The 16165-nt window shown below is 38.3% G+C and overlaps 1 protein-coding gene across 1 annotated transcript in view; it reads right to left on the bottom strand.

Annotated features, from left to right (window-relative positions):
• Positions 1-16165, bottom strand: part of asz1 (ankyrin repeat, SAM and basic leucine zipper domain containing 1) — a 77642-nt gene that overhangs the window by 29554 nt on the left and 31923 nt on the right. The window contains exons 5-9 of the mRNA XM_060840060.1: positions 12410-12521; positions 12027-12161; positions 11244-11371; positions 10686-10761; positions 9920-9976 (exon numbers count right to left, since the gene is read on the bottom strand). Of these exons, the coding sequence (XP_060696043.1) occupies positions 9920-9976; positions 10686-10761; positions 11244-11371; positions 12027-12161; positions 12410-12521 (508 nt within the window). The remainder of the gene's footprint in view (positions 1-9919; positions 9977-10685; positions 10762-11243; positions 11372-12026; positions 12162-12409; positions 12522-16165) is intronic.

Here is a 16165-nt window from a genome sequence, read left to right as displayed (position 1 = left end):
CAAGTTCACACCTGAAGAATGCTATGTGGTCATTTAAATGGGAAAGAATTATCTACCCTGACAGTGGAATGTTTGGTCCTAGAATAAAATAGAATCATAGAATTGTTACACAGTGCAGGAGAAGACCATTCGGCCCAATATATGTATATTGACACATTACAGGATATCAGCAATACTGAGAGTATCCACTTTGAAATACCAAGTGGAATAATATTCAACAGCAGGGTTCTGCCAACTGCAAAGGTCAAGGAATGTTTAAATGATTATTCAAGTGAAATGGTTACTCAAACAAGTTATAGAGAGATTAATTCCTGTTTCACCTGCACAAGGACACATTGTCATTCTGAATAAGATGTTGCTTGATGTTCATTTTTAATGTACAAGTTAATCCTTGTTTTCTTTGCCCAAACTCTTGTCTGTTTTCTCCTCATCTCTCTTTTCTAGCCTACTCCACCCTCCTCAAGCTCACCTCACCCATGATCCCATTCTTACTGATCACTGACCACCCAAAGTCTCTTACTAGTCACCATACTGGTTTACTTTGTAAGTAGCTTCCTCTCTTCAGATGTTGCACCCTTTATTTCAACACAACTGTGATCAGTTTGGTGGGCAAGTGGGAATAATTTGTGAAAAATCAGAAACAACTTGAAGATGGCCTCAATTATATGGAGAAGGAAGGAACTATTTTATTGTTGGAGACAGAGATAACAAAAGAAAGCTCTTTCAGGAGACAATTGGCAACAGAGAAAAGTTAGTCTCCTAAAAGACCCAAGTACTGATTCTTCAGTCTCATTTGCTCAAAAATGTTTAAGTCAAACAGGATTCATTTTCAGAACAAAACTATTTTTCAAAATTCGATATATCAATGCTGCTGTCTAAGTGCAAATTGCCTTTTTATGTGTGCAACTAATGTAATTGTCACTTGCTCAGAAATTGTTCATTACCCACTCCTTGCCCAGGAGAAGTTGCCTTCTTGAACACTGCAGTCCTCCTAACACAAGATCACCTACAATGCTACTGGGAGAGGAGTTTAGATTAGATTAGACTTACAGTGTGGAAACAGGCCCTTCGGCCCAACAAGTCCACACCGACCCGCCGAAGCGCAACCCACCCATACCCCTACATTTACCCCTTACTTAACACTACGGGCAATTTAGCTTGGCCAATTCACCTGACCCGCACATCTTTGTGACTGTGGGAGGAAACCGGAGCACCCGGAGGAAACCCACGCAGACACGGGGAGAACGTGCAAACTCCACACAGTCAGTCACCTGAGTCGGGAATTGAACCCGGGTCTACAGGTGCTGTGAGGCAGCAGTGCTAACCACTGTGCCACCGTGCCGCCCACAACCTGAGTTCCAGGTTGTTAACCCAGCAAAAGTGAAGGAATGGTGAGATAGTTCGAGTCTGGATGCTGTACTAAATGTATGGGGATGCAGAAATATTTTGACAGGGAGAAGATTTACAGAAATTTCCTTTTGAAGATTAAATAAGGTTCAGTATATGATAACTCTTTGGAAAGTATGAGCTCAGTTGAACAAATGGCTTTTTATGGTCAATGTTTCTGAAAACCTTACTGGTAAAATTGAAATGTTTTAAATGCAGCTGAAATGTGACAAGGAACATTCAAACACAGAATGAAACATACCACTCAGTGTGCTGAAAGCTTTGTTTTTCCAGTGATTTTTAGAATGGACACTGAAGTGAGAACAATTTTGTCCACTTGACTGTTGAATGAACATTATTTGTGGTATTAGAAACAGTATCAAGAAATCTTGTGAGCTTAATGATTCAATTATGTGTCAAATCAAACTGTAAAATTTTGGCAAGTTTATAGGCTGTTAGCCACAATCAGACAGTTTAAATGACCTCAGTATATTGCAAGACAGTGTTTTCAGACCCAGATATAGAACTGTATACAGTTTCCAGCAAATGTTTGGTGAACAGAGTGCATAATGACAGGAAATTACTTGTGCTTATTTAAATTCTAATTCGACATTTAAAGTTATTGAGTGATAAGTTAATGCTTACAGATGTACAGGCAGACATCAAACTTATGAAATCCCCTTCCTATCGCCAAATTCAACTGCAGTGCATATTTAATGTACTAGAGAACATTCCCTTGTAAACAACAAACCCTTTTGTAATTGAAAACCTAACAACCTTTTTTAAAAATTAAGTTTTTTTCAGGTAATTAACTTTTGGGATACCTGACAACACTGTCACAGGGACAGGGTTGTGGGTATCAATGTAATATTTGTTAATCATGTTATGACTAACTTAAACATTGCTCTCTAGAGGTTAAATTCTTAGGGCAGCAAGGCAAGGAGACAGACAAGAATCCTTTCAGAATGCCTGAATGAGTGTCAGAGACATTAAAAGACAATTTAAAATAGATTAATCTGATCATGGCTTTTCCATCCATGGGATGTAAAATAAAACTGTTTCAATGACTTACTTTGAATGTCCTCTCATTCAAGTGTTCAGTTGTAGTGACTTTGGAGAAATTGAAAACATAAAATTGAAAGAAAAAAAAATACACTCCACTCAGTGGAAGGATCAGTGCTATTGCCACCAATTACATGATTATACTGGTAGCTGCCAACTAAAATAAAAAAAAAACGGGGAATCTATCATTGCTTGCTCCTTCTTAATAGTGCAAAATCTGGATAAAGGGCAAATCATAGAGTCATAGAAATGTACAGCATGGAAACAGACCCTTTGGTCCAACCTGTCCATGCCGACCAGATATTCCAACCCAATCTAGTTCTACCTGCCAGCACCCGGCCCATGTCCCTCCAAACCCTTCCTATTCATATACCCATCCAAGTGGCTTTTAAATGTTGCAATTGTACCAGCCTCCATCACTTCCTCTGGCAGCTCATTCCATACAAGTACCACTCTTTGTGTGAAAAGGTTGCCCCTTGGGTCCCTTTTATACCTTTCCCCTCTCACCCTAAACCTTTGTCCTCTAGTTCTGGACTCCCCAACCCAGGGAAAAGACTTTGCCTATTTATCCTATCCATGCCCTTCATAATTTTGTAAACCTCTATAAGTTCATCCCTCAGCCTCCGACATTCCAGGGAAAACAGCCCCAGCTTGTTCAGCCTCTCCCTATAGCTCAAATCCCCCAACCTTGTAAACATGCTTTCAAGTTCCATGACATCTTTCCAACAGGAAGGAGACCAGAATTGCACACAATATTCCAACAATGGCCTAACCAATGTCCTGTACAGCCGCAACATGACCTCCCAACTCCTGTATTCAATATTCTGACCAATAATAGAAACCATACCAAATGCCTTCTTCACTATCCTATCTACCTGCGACTCCACTTTCAAGGAGCTATGAACCTGCATTTCAAGGTCTCTTTGTTCGGCAACATTCCCTAGGACCTTACATTTGAGTGTATAATTACTGCTAATCTTTGCTTTCCCAAAATGCAGCACCTCGCATTTATCCGAATTAAACTCCATTTGCCACTTCTCAGCTCATTGACCCATCTGGTCCAGATCCTGTTGTAATCTGAGGTAACCCTCTTCGCTGTCCATTACACCTACAATTTTGGTGTCATCTGCAAACTTACTAACTGTACCTCTTATGCTCACATCCAAACCATTTATGTAAATGACAAAAAGTAGAGGACCCAGCACCGATTCTTGTGGCACTTCACTGGTTACAGGTCACCAGTCAGAAAAACAACCCTCCACCGCCACCCTCTGTCTTCTACCTTTGAGCCAGTTCTGTATCCAAATGGCTAGTTCTCCTTGTATTCCGTGAGAACTAACCTTGATAATCAGTCTCCCATGGGGAACCTTGTTAAACGCCTTACTGAAGTCCATATAAATCACATCTACCGGTCTGCCCTCATCAATCCTGTTTGTTACTTCTTCAAAAAACTCAATCAAATTTGTGAGACATGATTTCCCACGCATAAAGCCATGTTGATTATCCCTAATCAGTCCTTGCTTTTCCAAACACACGTACATCCTGTCCCTCAGGATTCCCTCCAACAACTTGCCCACCACCGACGTTAGGCTCACTGGTTCCCTGGCTTGTCCTTACCACCCTTCTTAAATAGTGGCACCACGTTAGCCAACCTCTAGTCTTCCGGTACTTCACCTGTGACTATCGATGATTCAAATATCTCAGCAAGAGGTCCAGCAATCACTTCTCTAGCTTCCCACAGAGTTCTCGGGTACAGCTGACCAGGTCCTGGGGATTTATCCACCTTTATGCGTTTCAAGACATCCAGCACTTCCTCTTCTGTAATATGGGCATTTTACAAGGTATCACCATCTATTTCCCTACATTCTATATGTTCCATATCCTTTTCCACAGTAAATAATGATGCAAAATACTCGTTTGGTATCTCCCCCATTTTCTGCGACTCCACACAAAGGCCGCTTTGTTGATCTTTGAGGGGCCCTATTCTCTCACTAGTAACCCTTTTGTCCTTAATGTATTTGTAAAAACCCTTTGGATTCCCCTTAATTCTATTTGCTAAAGCTATCTCATGTCCTCTTTTTGCCCTCCTGATTTCCCTGTTAAATATACTCCTACTGCCTTTATACTCTAATGATTCACTCAGTCTATCCTGTCTATGCCATACATATGCTTCTTTCTTTTTCTTAACCAAGCCCTCAACTTCTTTCATCATCCAACATTCCCTATACCTACCAGCCTTTGCTTTCAACCTAACAGGAATATACTTCCTCTGGATTCTTTTTATCTCATTTCTGAAAGCTTCCCATATTCCAGCTGTACCTTTACTCGCAAACATCTGGCCCAATCAGCTTTTGAAGGTTCTTGCCTAATACCGTCAAAATTGGCCTTTCTCCAATTTAGAACTTCAACTTTTATATCTGGTCTATCCTTTTTCATCACTATTTTAAATCTAATAGAATTATAGTCACTGGCCCTAAAGTGTTCCCCCTCTGACACCTCAATCACCTGCCCTGCCTTATTTCCCCAAGAGTAGATCAAGTTTTGCACCTTTTCTAGTAGGTACATCCACATACTGAATCAGATTTTTTTCTTGGACACACTTAACACATTCCTTTCCATCTAAACTCTTAAAACTGTGGCAGTCCCAGTCTATGTTTGGAAGGTTAAAATCCCCTACCATAACCAACCTATTAATCTTACAGATAGCTGAGATCTCCTTACAAGTTTGATTCTCAATTTCCCTCTGACTATTTGGGGGTCTGATACAATCCCAATAAGGTGATCATCCCTTTCTTATTTCTCAGTTCCACCCAAGTAACTTCCCTGGATGTATTTCCAGGAATATCCTCCCTCAATACAGCTGTAATGCTATCCCTTATCAAAATTGCCACTCGCCCTCCTCTCTTGCCTCCCTTTCTATCCTTCCTGTAGCATTTGTATCCTGGAACATTAAGCTGCTAGTCCTGCCCATCCCTGAGCCATGTCTCTGTAATTGCTATGATATCCCAGTCCCATGTTCCTAACCATGCCCTGAGTTCATCTGCCTTCCTTGTTAGGCCCCTTGCATTGAAATAAATGCAGTTTAATTTAATTAGTCCTACCTTGCTCCTGCCTGTCCTGACTGTTTGACTCGCTTCTATTCTCAACTGTACCAGTCTCAGATTGATCTCTTTCCTCACTATCTCCATGGGTCACCCACCTTACTAATTTAAATCCTCCTGAGCAGCTCTAGCAAATCTTCCTGCTAGTATATTAGTCCCCTTCAATTTAGGTGCAATCCGTCCTTCTTGCACAGGTCACTTCTGCCCCAAAAGAGATTCCAATGATCCAAAAATGTGAATCCTTCTCCCATATACCAGCTCCTCAGCCATGCATTCATCTGCTCTATCCTCCTATTCCTGCCCTCACTAGCTTGTAGCACCAGGAATAATCCAGATATTACTACTCTCAAGGACCTCCTTTTTAAATTCCTGCCTAACTCTCTGTAATCTCCCTTCAGAATCTCAATCTTTTCCCTTCCTATGTCGTTGTTTCCAAAGTGGACAATGACCTCTTGCTGGCCCCTCTCCCCCTTGAGAACATTCTGCACCCTCTCTGAGACATCCTTGATCCTGACACCAGGAAAGCAACACACCATTCTGATTTTTTGCTGCTGGCCACAGAAACATCTGTCTGTACCTCAGACTAGAGAATCCCCCAACACAATTTAGAAAGATATTGTCAAACTTAAAACATGGTCAGGGCAAACAAATAGCCGTGCAAACTCATGTAAAATTTCAGAAAACGTTGAAGAATGAGCTAAGTACCAAATGGAAACCTGGGTATTTTGAATTATAAGGTATTTAATTAAATATTAATTGATATCTTTGTCAATGTTTTGTTTTATACAAGTGCTTGGCTGGTTTCACAAAACAGAAATTAAACTACTTGCCCAGACAATCATATAGATTGGATAAAACATCTATCAATCGAAATGATTAAAAGCATTATACATTCTCAGTTTGTATTCAGTGCACAGTCTAACACCTTTATTCGAACATACATGTTTCAACAGCTTGACCTGGAAGAGAAAGAGAAAACTACCTGAGAATGCCTAATTTATTCTCAGGTCAGTTCAGATTGCAGCCAGGAAGTGATTAGAGTACATCACGTATTCTCTAAAGGTGGGACTGAAACAATCAAGATTCTGCCTGAAATGTCTAGTTGCATGTTGACCAGACTTATCTAACAGGGGAGGACATTTGACAGATCCATCAAAAAAAAGGTCTGCAAGGAGTCAATTACCAATAGCAGTAATCAATGCATATTTACTCTCAGATTTTTCTGCTCCTGCAGACCCTTTAGAATTATATCCCCTATTTGATATGGCCTTTCAATGTTTTTCCATCACCTTACACTTCTCTGCATTGCATCTCGTCTGCCACCTATCTGTCCACTCCATCAAGTGCCTAAAGACCTTCTGTACAGTGAGCTTGCCTCTGAGCCATAACCTCCACAGCATTCATAACTCTACTACAAGTGAGATATGAAGATAGTGGACACTGACACTGGTAATTGCGAGATTGTTGCTGAGAGTTATGACATCTGCAGGCTGACTATTTGGAAACACATTGCAAGAGGTGAACTGAAATGAAAAGCGTAGCTGGCTGAGAAAAATGTCCCAGAGAAAATTAGGTCAGTGAATTCTGCACCTTGTTAGCCCAAAGCCTTCAGCTGCAGCATATACAGTGGAGGCTGCCGTGCCGGAGTGGAGCTCTGAATCACATCAGCTATGTTAATTCAGTTGATGATCATGGCCCAAACCATGATGTATAACATGGAAGATTGCTAAGCTGATACCTTACTTTCACCCAACCTTTGATGAATGGGTTGCAAGAAAGACATTTACAGGATATTTGCTTCTTCTTTACATGAAAAACTGGGCAAAGGCTATCATTACATTCTGGCAAAAGTTTCCCACATCAGGAACTGTGAATACCTCCTGAATTACCCCTGGTCAATTGTTGACTGGAATATACAAGTTATGTAGAGAATACAGATGTACAGATCTGTTCATCCACACTGTTTTCTGAATTAATTATGAGTACAGTTATGAGAGGTGGTCAGAGCAGCATCATTGGTATTCACGTAATTTCAGGGAAGCTTGAATCGTAAAAGCTGCAGCTGTTTAAGCTGTCTTATACACGCAAGGAAAAATAGTGCTATCAAGCAGCAATTACGTGGCAATCACTCAGTATGCCTGATCTGTTGTGCTTTTCCAGCACCTCACTCTTGACTAATCTCCAGCATCTGCAGTCCTCACTTTCACCTAATTGCTCAGTTTGGACCATCCATCTCATGACCTGATTATAACCTTGGCTCAAACATGGACAGAAGAGGTGAATTCAGAGATGAGGTGAATGTGACTGTCTTTGACATAAAGGCCACATTTGACAGACTGTGGCATCAAGGTGCCCGAGGAAAATTGGAATCAGTGGGAATCAGGGGAGAAAAAAACTTTGTTGGAGGCCAGTCATCTCAGTTCTAGGACAAAAAGGCAAACAACTGTGGATACTGGAAATCAGAAACAGCTGGAAAATCTCAGCAGAAGGTTTGTCACTGGACCCAAAATGTGTTAACTCTACTTTCCAGTTGGACTGGACACGCAAAAACAATGGCTATAACAGCAGGTCAGAGGCTCAAATTCTTGCGTGGAATTACACCTCCTGACTCTCTGAAGCCTGTCCATCAAGTACAAGGCACAAGTCAGGAATGTGATGGAGTATCCCCACCTACCTGGGTGAATGCAGCTAAAAAAAACTTGATACCATCCATTTTAAAGAAATCTGCCAACTTGATAGGCACCTTATCCACAAACTTTTCCAACCTCCACCAGCATCACTCAGTAGCAGCAGTCTGTATCATCTAAAAGAAATTCACCACGACTCCTTAGATAGCACCTTCCCAACCCATGACCATTACCACCTGGAAGGACAAGGACAGCAGATATGTCCAAACACCATCATTTTCAAGTACCCCTCAAAGTCACTCACCGTTCTGACTTGGTAAAATATCGCCAAGCCTTCAGTGTTGCTGGGTTAAAATCGTGGACTTCCGAATGGCATTGTGGGTCTATCAACAATAACAATGCAGCTCAGCACTACCTTTTCAAGGGCAACTAGGGTTGGGCAATAAATGCTGGTGCAACCAACAACACATGCATCCCGCGAATGAACAAAAGGAAAGTTAGAACCCATTTTGATTTACAGAATTTTCACAAATTTTCACCCAAAAGTTACATTTAGCTTTCTTGTACACATATATAACAGTAAAGCTGATAGCATTCATGTTTTTCACATTGATTACAGTTGGTCCACATTATAAGTGACATCCTAATTGAATGGTATCACAAAGAAAATAAGTGATACATCACCTAAAGAATGGAAAGGCACATGATGATACTTTTGCTTTCCAGTTAAGACAAAAAAAAATGTGGAATTCTGGTTAAAGACCATTACAAATGTGGTTCAAGGCTTAGAAATAATGTCAAGAAACTGACTAGTGTCATAATTTTAATTTCTTACTATGACGGCATTATAAATAATGCCTATAGTGGCAGGCAGTCTAACTGTTCAAACGTTAATTAAGTAGTATCCCACTTCTCCTAGCTGCTTTTCCTGTGTCAGCGTGTTCACAGAGTCACAGAATTGTTTCGACACAGGAGGCCATTTGGTCCATCATGCCTGCATCTGATCTATTCCCAATGCCAATCCTTTTCCTCATACCCTTGCACACTATTTCTATCCAAATAATCATCAAATACCCTCTTGAATACCTTGAATGAATCTGCCTCTATCCATACTTCCAGGCAGTACATTACATATCCTAACCATGAGCTACGTGAAAAACCGCTCTTGCTTCATTTATACATCACTTTAAGTCTATGCTCTCTCAGTCTTTTCTCCTCTACAAGCAAATTAACAAATATTAAAACACATCATTGAAAAGATTTTAAAAAATACAGGACTCAATTATGAATAGGAAAATATTTATTACAACTATATAAGGCAGCAGTGGTTAGCATTTCTGCCTCACGATGCCATGATCACAGGTTCAATGCCAGCCTTGGATGACTGTCTATGTCAAGTTTGCATGTTGCTCCAATGTCTGCATGGGTTTCTGCTGGGTGTTCCAATGTCCTCCCACAGTCCGAAGATATGCAGCTTAGATGGATTGGCCATGCTAAATTGCTAGTGTAAACTTTGTGTCCAGAGTTGTGTAGGCTAGGTAGATTAACCATGGTTAATGCAGGGTTAGGGTAGGAGAGTGGGTCGCTCTTCAGAGGGTCAGTACAGACTCAATCGACCAAGTGATCTTCATATGCACTGTTGGGATTCTATGAACATATTCCTTAGTCATGTAGTATAAAGGCACATAGACTAGAATAATTCTTTAACTATAAAATGATTCTTAAAAAAAATGGTTAACAAACCTTTTCAAGGTCTTCTTTTCCCATTGTCAGAAGTCCTCTGAAAGATATCTCATTCTCCTTCAGAAGGTAATAAAAGAAGATATTTTAAATAGCATATTTTACAAATGTTTTTAATAACATGGAGTTCAACTCTAATGGAGGGACATTAACTTGCAACGATATCACAAAATATCAATTACATAGTTTGTAAAAACTCTCCTCATTAACATTTCCATGATGAAGTATAATTAAGTTATATGTTCTGCTACATTCTAACTAACACTTTTGCTTCCAGCTTATAAAACTTCTGCAAACTTTTTACAATCAACTTCTATATAGGCCACATTTGGGAGTTCTATTCCATAATTGGTCAAAGATTTCAAGCTTTGCAAATTATAGCTCCATAACAAAAAATATTTATTGTCTTACATTTTGAAAACATAACACGTGCACTTGAGAGTATATGAAATATAGGTCAGGCAGCATTTGAGGAGCAGGAGAATCAAAGTCTTGAGCATAAGCTCTTCATCAGGATCCTGATGAAGAGCTTATGATTGAAACATCAATTCTCCTGCTCCTCAGATGCTGCCTGACCAGCTGTGCTTTTCCAGCACAACACTCTCAACTTTGATCACCAGCATCTGCAGTTCTCACTTTCTCCCAGTATATGAAATGTATATCAGTTATTCAAAATATGGGATATTTTGATAGATAGTTTGGTGGCGATATAAAATACCAATGCCAAGTGAATTACTTTGAGCTATCAAAAAAATTGAACAAAACATACCTCAAATAAGCCTTGAAGATGTTCAAGTTCAAGTCCAGACAGAAACAGTTGTACATCACCAAAATTTGAAATTGAACTATGAAGATTGTATATTACAATATTTAATCAATGGGAAAATTATGGTTAAAACATCAATGTTTTAAGCAAAAATTAAATCATAATTCCTATTATATATCTACATTTATTTTCCTAAATAACACTGAATCCTAAGTATGTCCAAAAAGTTGTAAGATTTGAAACACATTGTATTTGGTTGTCCAGACTTCTAATATTTTAGTTATAAGTCTATAAGTCGGTGAACTAACTCAAAATCTAAAAATGTACTTACCTAGAGCTATTTTACCGTTCATTATTTAATAGAGATTAAAACAGATTAAAAATTATTTCCCTTTATATTCAGCAACCATTTGGAAGCGTTTCTGTGCAGTAATTTCTTATTTATTTAGACTGACATTTATTCAGTATAGTTAAATCTGTTAAAACAAATGTGGTTGGAAACTACATAACTTGAAAAATTCTCATGATTTGTTTTATTCCACAAGAAACATTGCCTGTTACCATATTCTGCTGTTCTTCCCTGCATTACAATGTTTTGTGACGTATTTGAAAATTGCCTCCTCTTTCGTTACATTCTGGAGTTTTCCCAATAAGGGCGAATTTGAAGTCACAGTGAGTAATGACGCTAACTGGAAGGAAAATAAAAGAATGTTTTAAGTTTTATTATATTGAATTAAACAATGATCTTAATTACAAATTGTTTGTCACTAATGGTCCACATACATATTTCTGCACAACTTAATTTCAAATTAAGTTTCTTTTTAAATTTCTAATAAACTTTTGGTAAAACAAAACCTATGGCAATAACAGATTACATATCTAATACTAAACATGGATGATAATGAAATAAATATGTTACACAAGGAAGTGCATTAGTTATGTTTAAGCATTTTTGTACTGCTTAGTCTGTTGAATTCACATGCTGAATTATACAGCTGTACCAGCTAAGCTTCTGACTAGGATTTCAATTATTAATGTTGAACATAAAAATTCTGCCATTAGTGGTTCAAATTCAGTTTCTACACTGATGGATCAGTTCTCAATTACTTGGGTTTATGGACTTGGTTTGATTCTGATGTTTTGCAGGAGACATCCAAAGATTTAGGAACTGATTGTTGCTCTTCTGGGACTTGCTTATCTAATATATAGGAAAGCCAAACATTACTATTACATCTCCAGTAAACTCAGACAGCACAATCTTAATGACCCAATGTGTACAGAGAAACAGTTAAAACCTACAGCCCCAATTCCGTATTTTTAGGCTACAATTTTGTTTTTTTTTACCTGCGAATGGTGATTTTTCTCAGCAATATCAGCTGCCGTCTCTCCATTTTTGGTCTTCAATGTTTTATCAGCTCCTAACTCGATTAGCTTCAGCACTGTACTTTGGTGGCCTCGACAAGATGCCCATGTCAGTGCCTAAGTTTTATGGAGTAGAAAAATTTATTACAGACCACTTAGAATGACTCAGTTTGGAAAATTAATTTAGAGGCTGTAATGTTTTATACTCTGGTAATATCACCTGTTATCTTATTCACATATTTTTCCCTGAAGCAAAATGTCTTTATTAAGATATAACAAAAATTGCTTTTGTTAAAATGTACTTTTAAACAAAGATGTTTTTCAAATATTAAAACTGACAACGACACTTGACCAAAGTTGCATACTGTGTAGCCATTTTCATCCTGAATATTTATTTCTGCTCCATGAGCCACCAGCAGTATAATAGTCTGAGTATGGCCTTCTCTAGCTGCATACATTAATGGGGTCATCTGATTCCTGAAAGGGAAAATAAACAGTTGAGCTTGCAATCAAAACACAGCAGATAAACAAACTATCTAAATAAATTAGAAGAAATACTTTCGAATTGATATTTGCTTTCCTAAAGGTAGTGCTTCATAGGTTCCCAATCTCGCCAACCTACTCATCTTTACGTTTCTGCAATTGATTTAAATTATTTATACCTGTGGACTATCAGTTCACAAATTCTGAACAAAAGAAACCATCAAATTCCGTAATGTTGACATTTTGGATGGATGGTACCGTCAGATTATTCGGTAATAATGTGAGTTGTTTCTGTTCAAATAAAATACAGCTGAAAAAGATAAAACTGGGATAACATTTCATTAAGAGAAATGTAATGGCTAGCCATACTCTTGATGGTTTGCCCATTAAAGGAATGAGCACTGAGTCAAAGTACAGAGTTAGCTGAACTCCAAAGTACAGATTAAGAAGATCAACTTTATTGGAAATGCATATGCTATGAAATCTGGCTCAAGCTTGCCAAAAGGTCACATATACACATTGAAACATACCCAGGAAGAAGAGATAAACAAGGGAGCAATTTTTAAAAATGCAAATTTTGAGATTGCTGTATTTTTGTTATAAATAAATTATATTTACAGTAGTTGCGCTTAAACAGTCTTAGAATCTAAACAGTGATTCTAACTGTTGGTGGTATTTGATTCAGTAAATGTGTTAATTAATGAAGGACAGTTGAAACATCATACCTCAAGGTTATAATAATTTGTCCTGGTACCAATAACACATTATCTCTACTTAACACTGTAAACCATACTCATGGAGCTATACCTTGAAACTAATCTTTCCCCTTTTCGATCAGTAGAAAGCCAAGTTGACTCTAATGATAGCCATGCCATCAAATGGACTGCTACAGAATTCAGTCCCATTTAATGCAGACCACAGAAGTTCCTTTAAACAATCAGTGATGTTTAACATTCCATGCAACTTGAAACTAGTTTAGCAACAGTGCAGGAATCAAAAGAATTAGTGATAAGGTAGAATGGGATGTTGTTAGTGCATTCTGGAAAACTAGCATTCCTCTTGGATAATGCTCTGAAAGACAAAATAAAGATGAGAGCTAGAAGAGGACAACGGATAGGTTCTTGGAGGACTTGCACTCCTGAGGTTGGCTATAATGGTTTGAAATGTTTAGATGATGTGTTTTTTTTTACAATTCAATATGACTTAAATCATTTGTAATGTTTTGAAGAAATGAGCTTACCAAATCTCTTCAGGTAATCAATATTAAGGAGATATTTTTATTGTAAATTTGCTTAATTAAAAATATTAAAACATTATTAAAAAGTTATGACCTGTCCCAAATACGACAACATAAAGAAACACTAGCATGCAAGCAAACAAAACAAGCTATAGGATAAGAAAGGTATAATTTTAAGTCAAAATCAATGCAATAAAATACATGTTTCTATATTGGTCTTGAAGATGTGATGATGCTACAACAGCTAAGCTGGTTGTTCTTCAGGACTCAGCTTCTTTTAAATTTTAACCTGTTCTTTTCCTAGGAGTGTGTGCTATGACACAAAGGTTTTTTTAAAATTATTATAAAGAAACTGTGAAGAGATGCTGGTGATCCATTCTGTGGACTTTCTTCATGTTAATGTATTTCTGCAGCAAACAAACAAGCTCAAAGTTAGCGTGGAGTCTTCAGCATCCTTTATATATAAGGGATTCTCTTTGTCTTTGGTAGTCTGTACAGACGAAGAGTTGTTGACCATTGTCTTTAGGCGTTTTGTCAGTTAGTTCAAACAATGGCAGGTATGAAATTATCCATGGAAATTATCCAGACATTTCTACTGTCAATCCACTTCAGAAAACTGGTTTCTCTTGTAGGTATGAAGACCTCTGCAGCCATTTTAAAACATAACCACCTGCCTCACTTAAAGCAGTTTCCCTTTAAACAAAAAGATCTGGGTATTAAAATTAGAAAACAGGAGAACCTCCTAGTGCTCTATGTAATATAGTTGGATCTGACATTAGAAGCTTAACCTTCTGTTCGCCATCTCCTTTCCAGTCTGCTTCAGAGATCAGAGTAAGCATGAAGTATCGATGGGCAGTTGTCTGAGTTGGGAGACATGAAGCAAGTCAAATCCAGGAGCTATGTAAAGACAGGGCAAGTCTCTTGTGATGCAGTGATAATGTCCCTTCCTCTGAGGCAGGAATCCAATATTCAAGTCCCAGTATTTCAGAAGTGTGTCATAAATCTCTGAGCAGGTTTATTAGAAAATGTAAAACTAGAGTACTGGAGAACACAATGATGGAAGTATTTTTGTAGGAAGTAAGACATGGGAAATGTACAGAGTCAGTTAAAAAGATAGTAAGATGACAGTGATGTTGAAGGGCACCACAAAATCCGAAAGCAGAACTTTGCTCGAGTCCAGGTGTGATTTTCTGGTAATGAACAGAGTATAAAATCCCAGCACAATCAATGGCCATTCACAGGTTCAGCAGGAAATTGAAGCCGCTCAGTGACAGCAGGGAAAGGTTGGCCAAAGTCACTCAGAATACTACAAAAGAGCAGCAAATCAGAGACAGAAGTTGATAAGGTGTAAATAGTGACAATCTGGGAGGTAAAATGTTTTACTGGTGTTGAGAGAAGTCCAGGAATTGGAAACTAAAATTGAAAGAAGATTTAGATTTTTCCAGATCTTTTCAACAGTTCAAAGAAAATCATATTATTACAAAGCTGAGTTTATTCTAATATAGCTGAAAATGTGTTGCTGGAAAAGCGCAGCAGGTCAGGCAGCATCCAAGGAACAGGAAATTCGACGTTTCGGGCATAAGCCCTTCTTCAGGCTTATGCCCGAAACGTCGAATTTCCTGTTCCTTGGATGCTGCCTGACCTGCTGCGCTTTTCCAGCAACACATTTTCAGCTCTGATCTCCAGCATCTGCAGACCTCACTTTATTCTAATATAAAGTCCAGTGCAGAAGTATGGTCCTATATGTCCAAAAAACAGACAGAATTTTGAAGCCACATCTGAGAGAAACTCCACATTCGTGTCTTTACCAGAGCTCACAAGGGAAGATTGGAGAATAAGGTTCAAACTATTATATGCAGGGTATCTAAACAGTTGACTTTGATGTTTTAAATAAAATGCACCCAGTATTAGAATCAAAGGAATAGAAACACCAAAAGAAAGAATTCAGTGAGGGAAGAAAAGAATGAATGCCTACAGATGGCTAGGGATAGTCATGGAATATGAGGAGCTTCCAAGGTAGCCAAGTGCTTAGGAGCCATTTTGAATCCACTAAATAACTGAATTCAATTACCTTACATGAACAACCATTCCCTATTACACTACACAAGCAACTATTACTCATGAACTAAAACAAAATCAATTTGCCCTGAAGTGAGTTATATATAGCAAAGACAAAGTGCGATAGAAACTCAGCATGTCTGACAGCATCTGTGGAGAAACAAAGGGCATCATGTCAGACTCAAAAATGCTAATTCTGTACCTCTTGCCTCAGATGCGGATAGATCTGCTGAATTTCTCCAGTACTTCATTACTATTTCAGACTTCCAATAGTATTTTGTTTTTATCCAAAGATGGCACTCAAATAGTTCTCTAAAGGTTTGATTAACAGATCAACTAGTGA

This window comes from Hemiscyllium ocellatum, chromosome 19 (genome assembly GCF_020745735.1).
Source record: "Hemiscyllium ocellatum isolate sHemOce1 chromosome 19, sHemOce1.pat.X.cur, whole genome shotgun sequence".
Taxonomy (NCBI): Eukaryota; Metazoa; Chordata; class Chondrichthyes; order Orectolobiformes; family Hemiscylliidae; genus Hemiscyllium; species Hemiscyllium ocellatum.
This window is presented reverse-complemented; position numbering and strand designations above follow the sequence as displayed.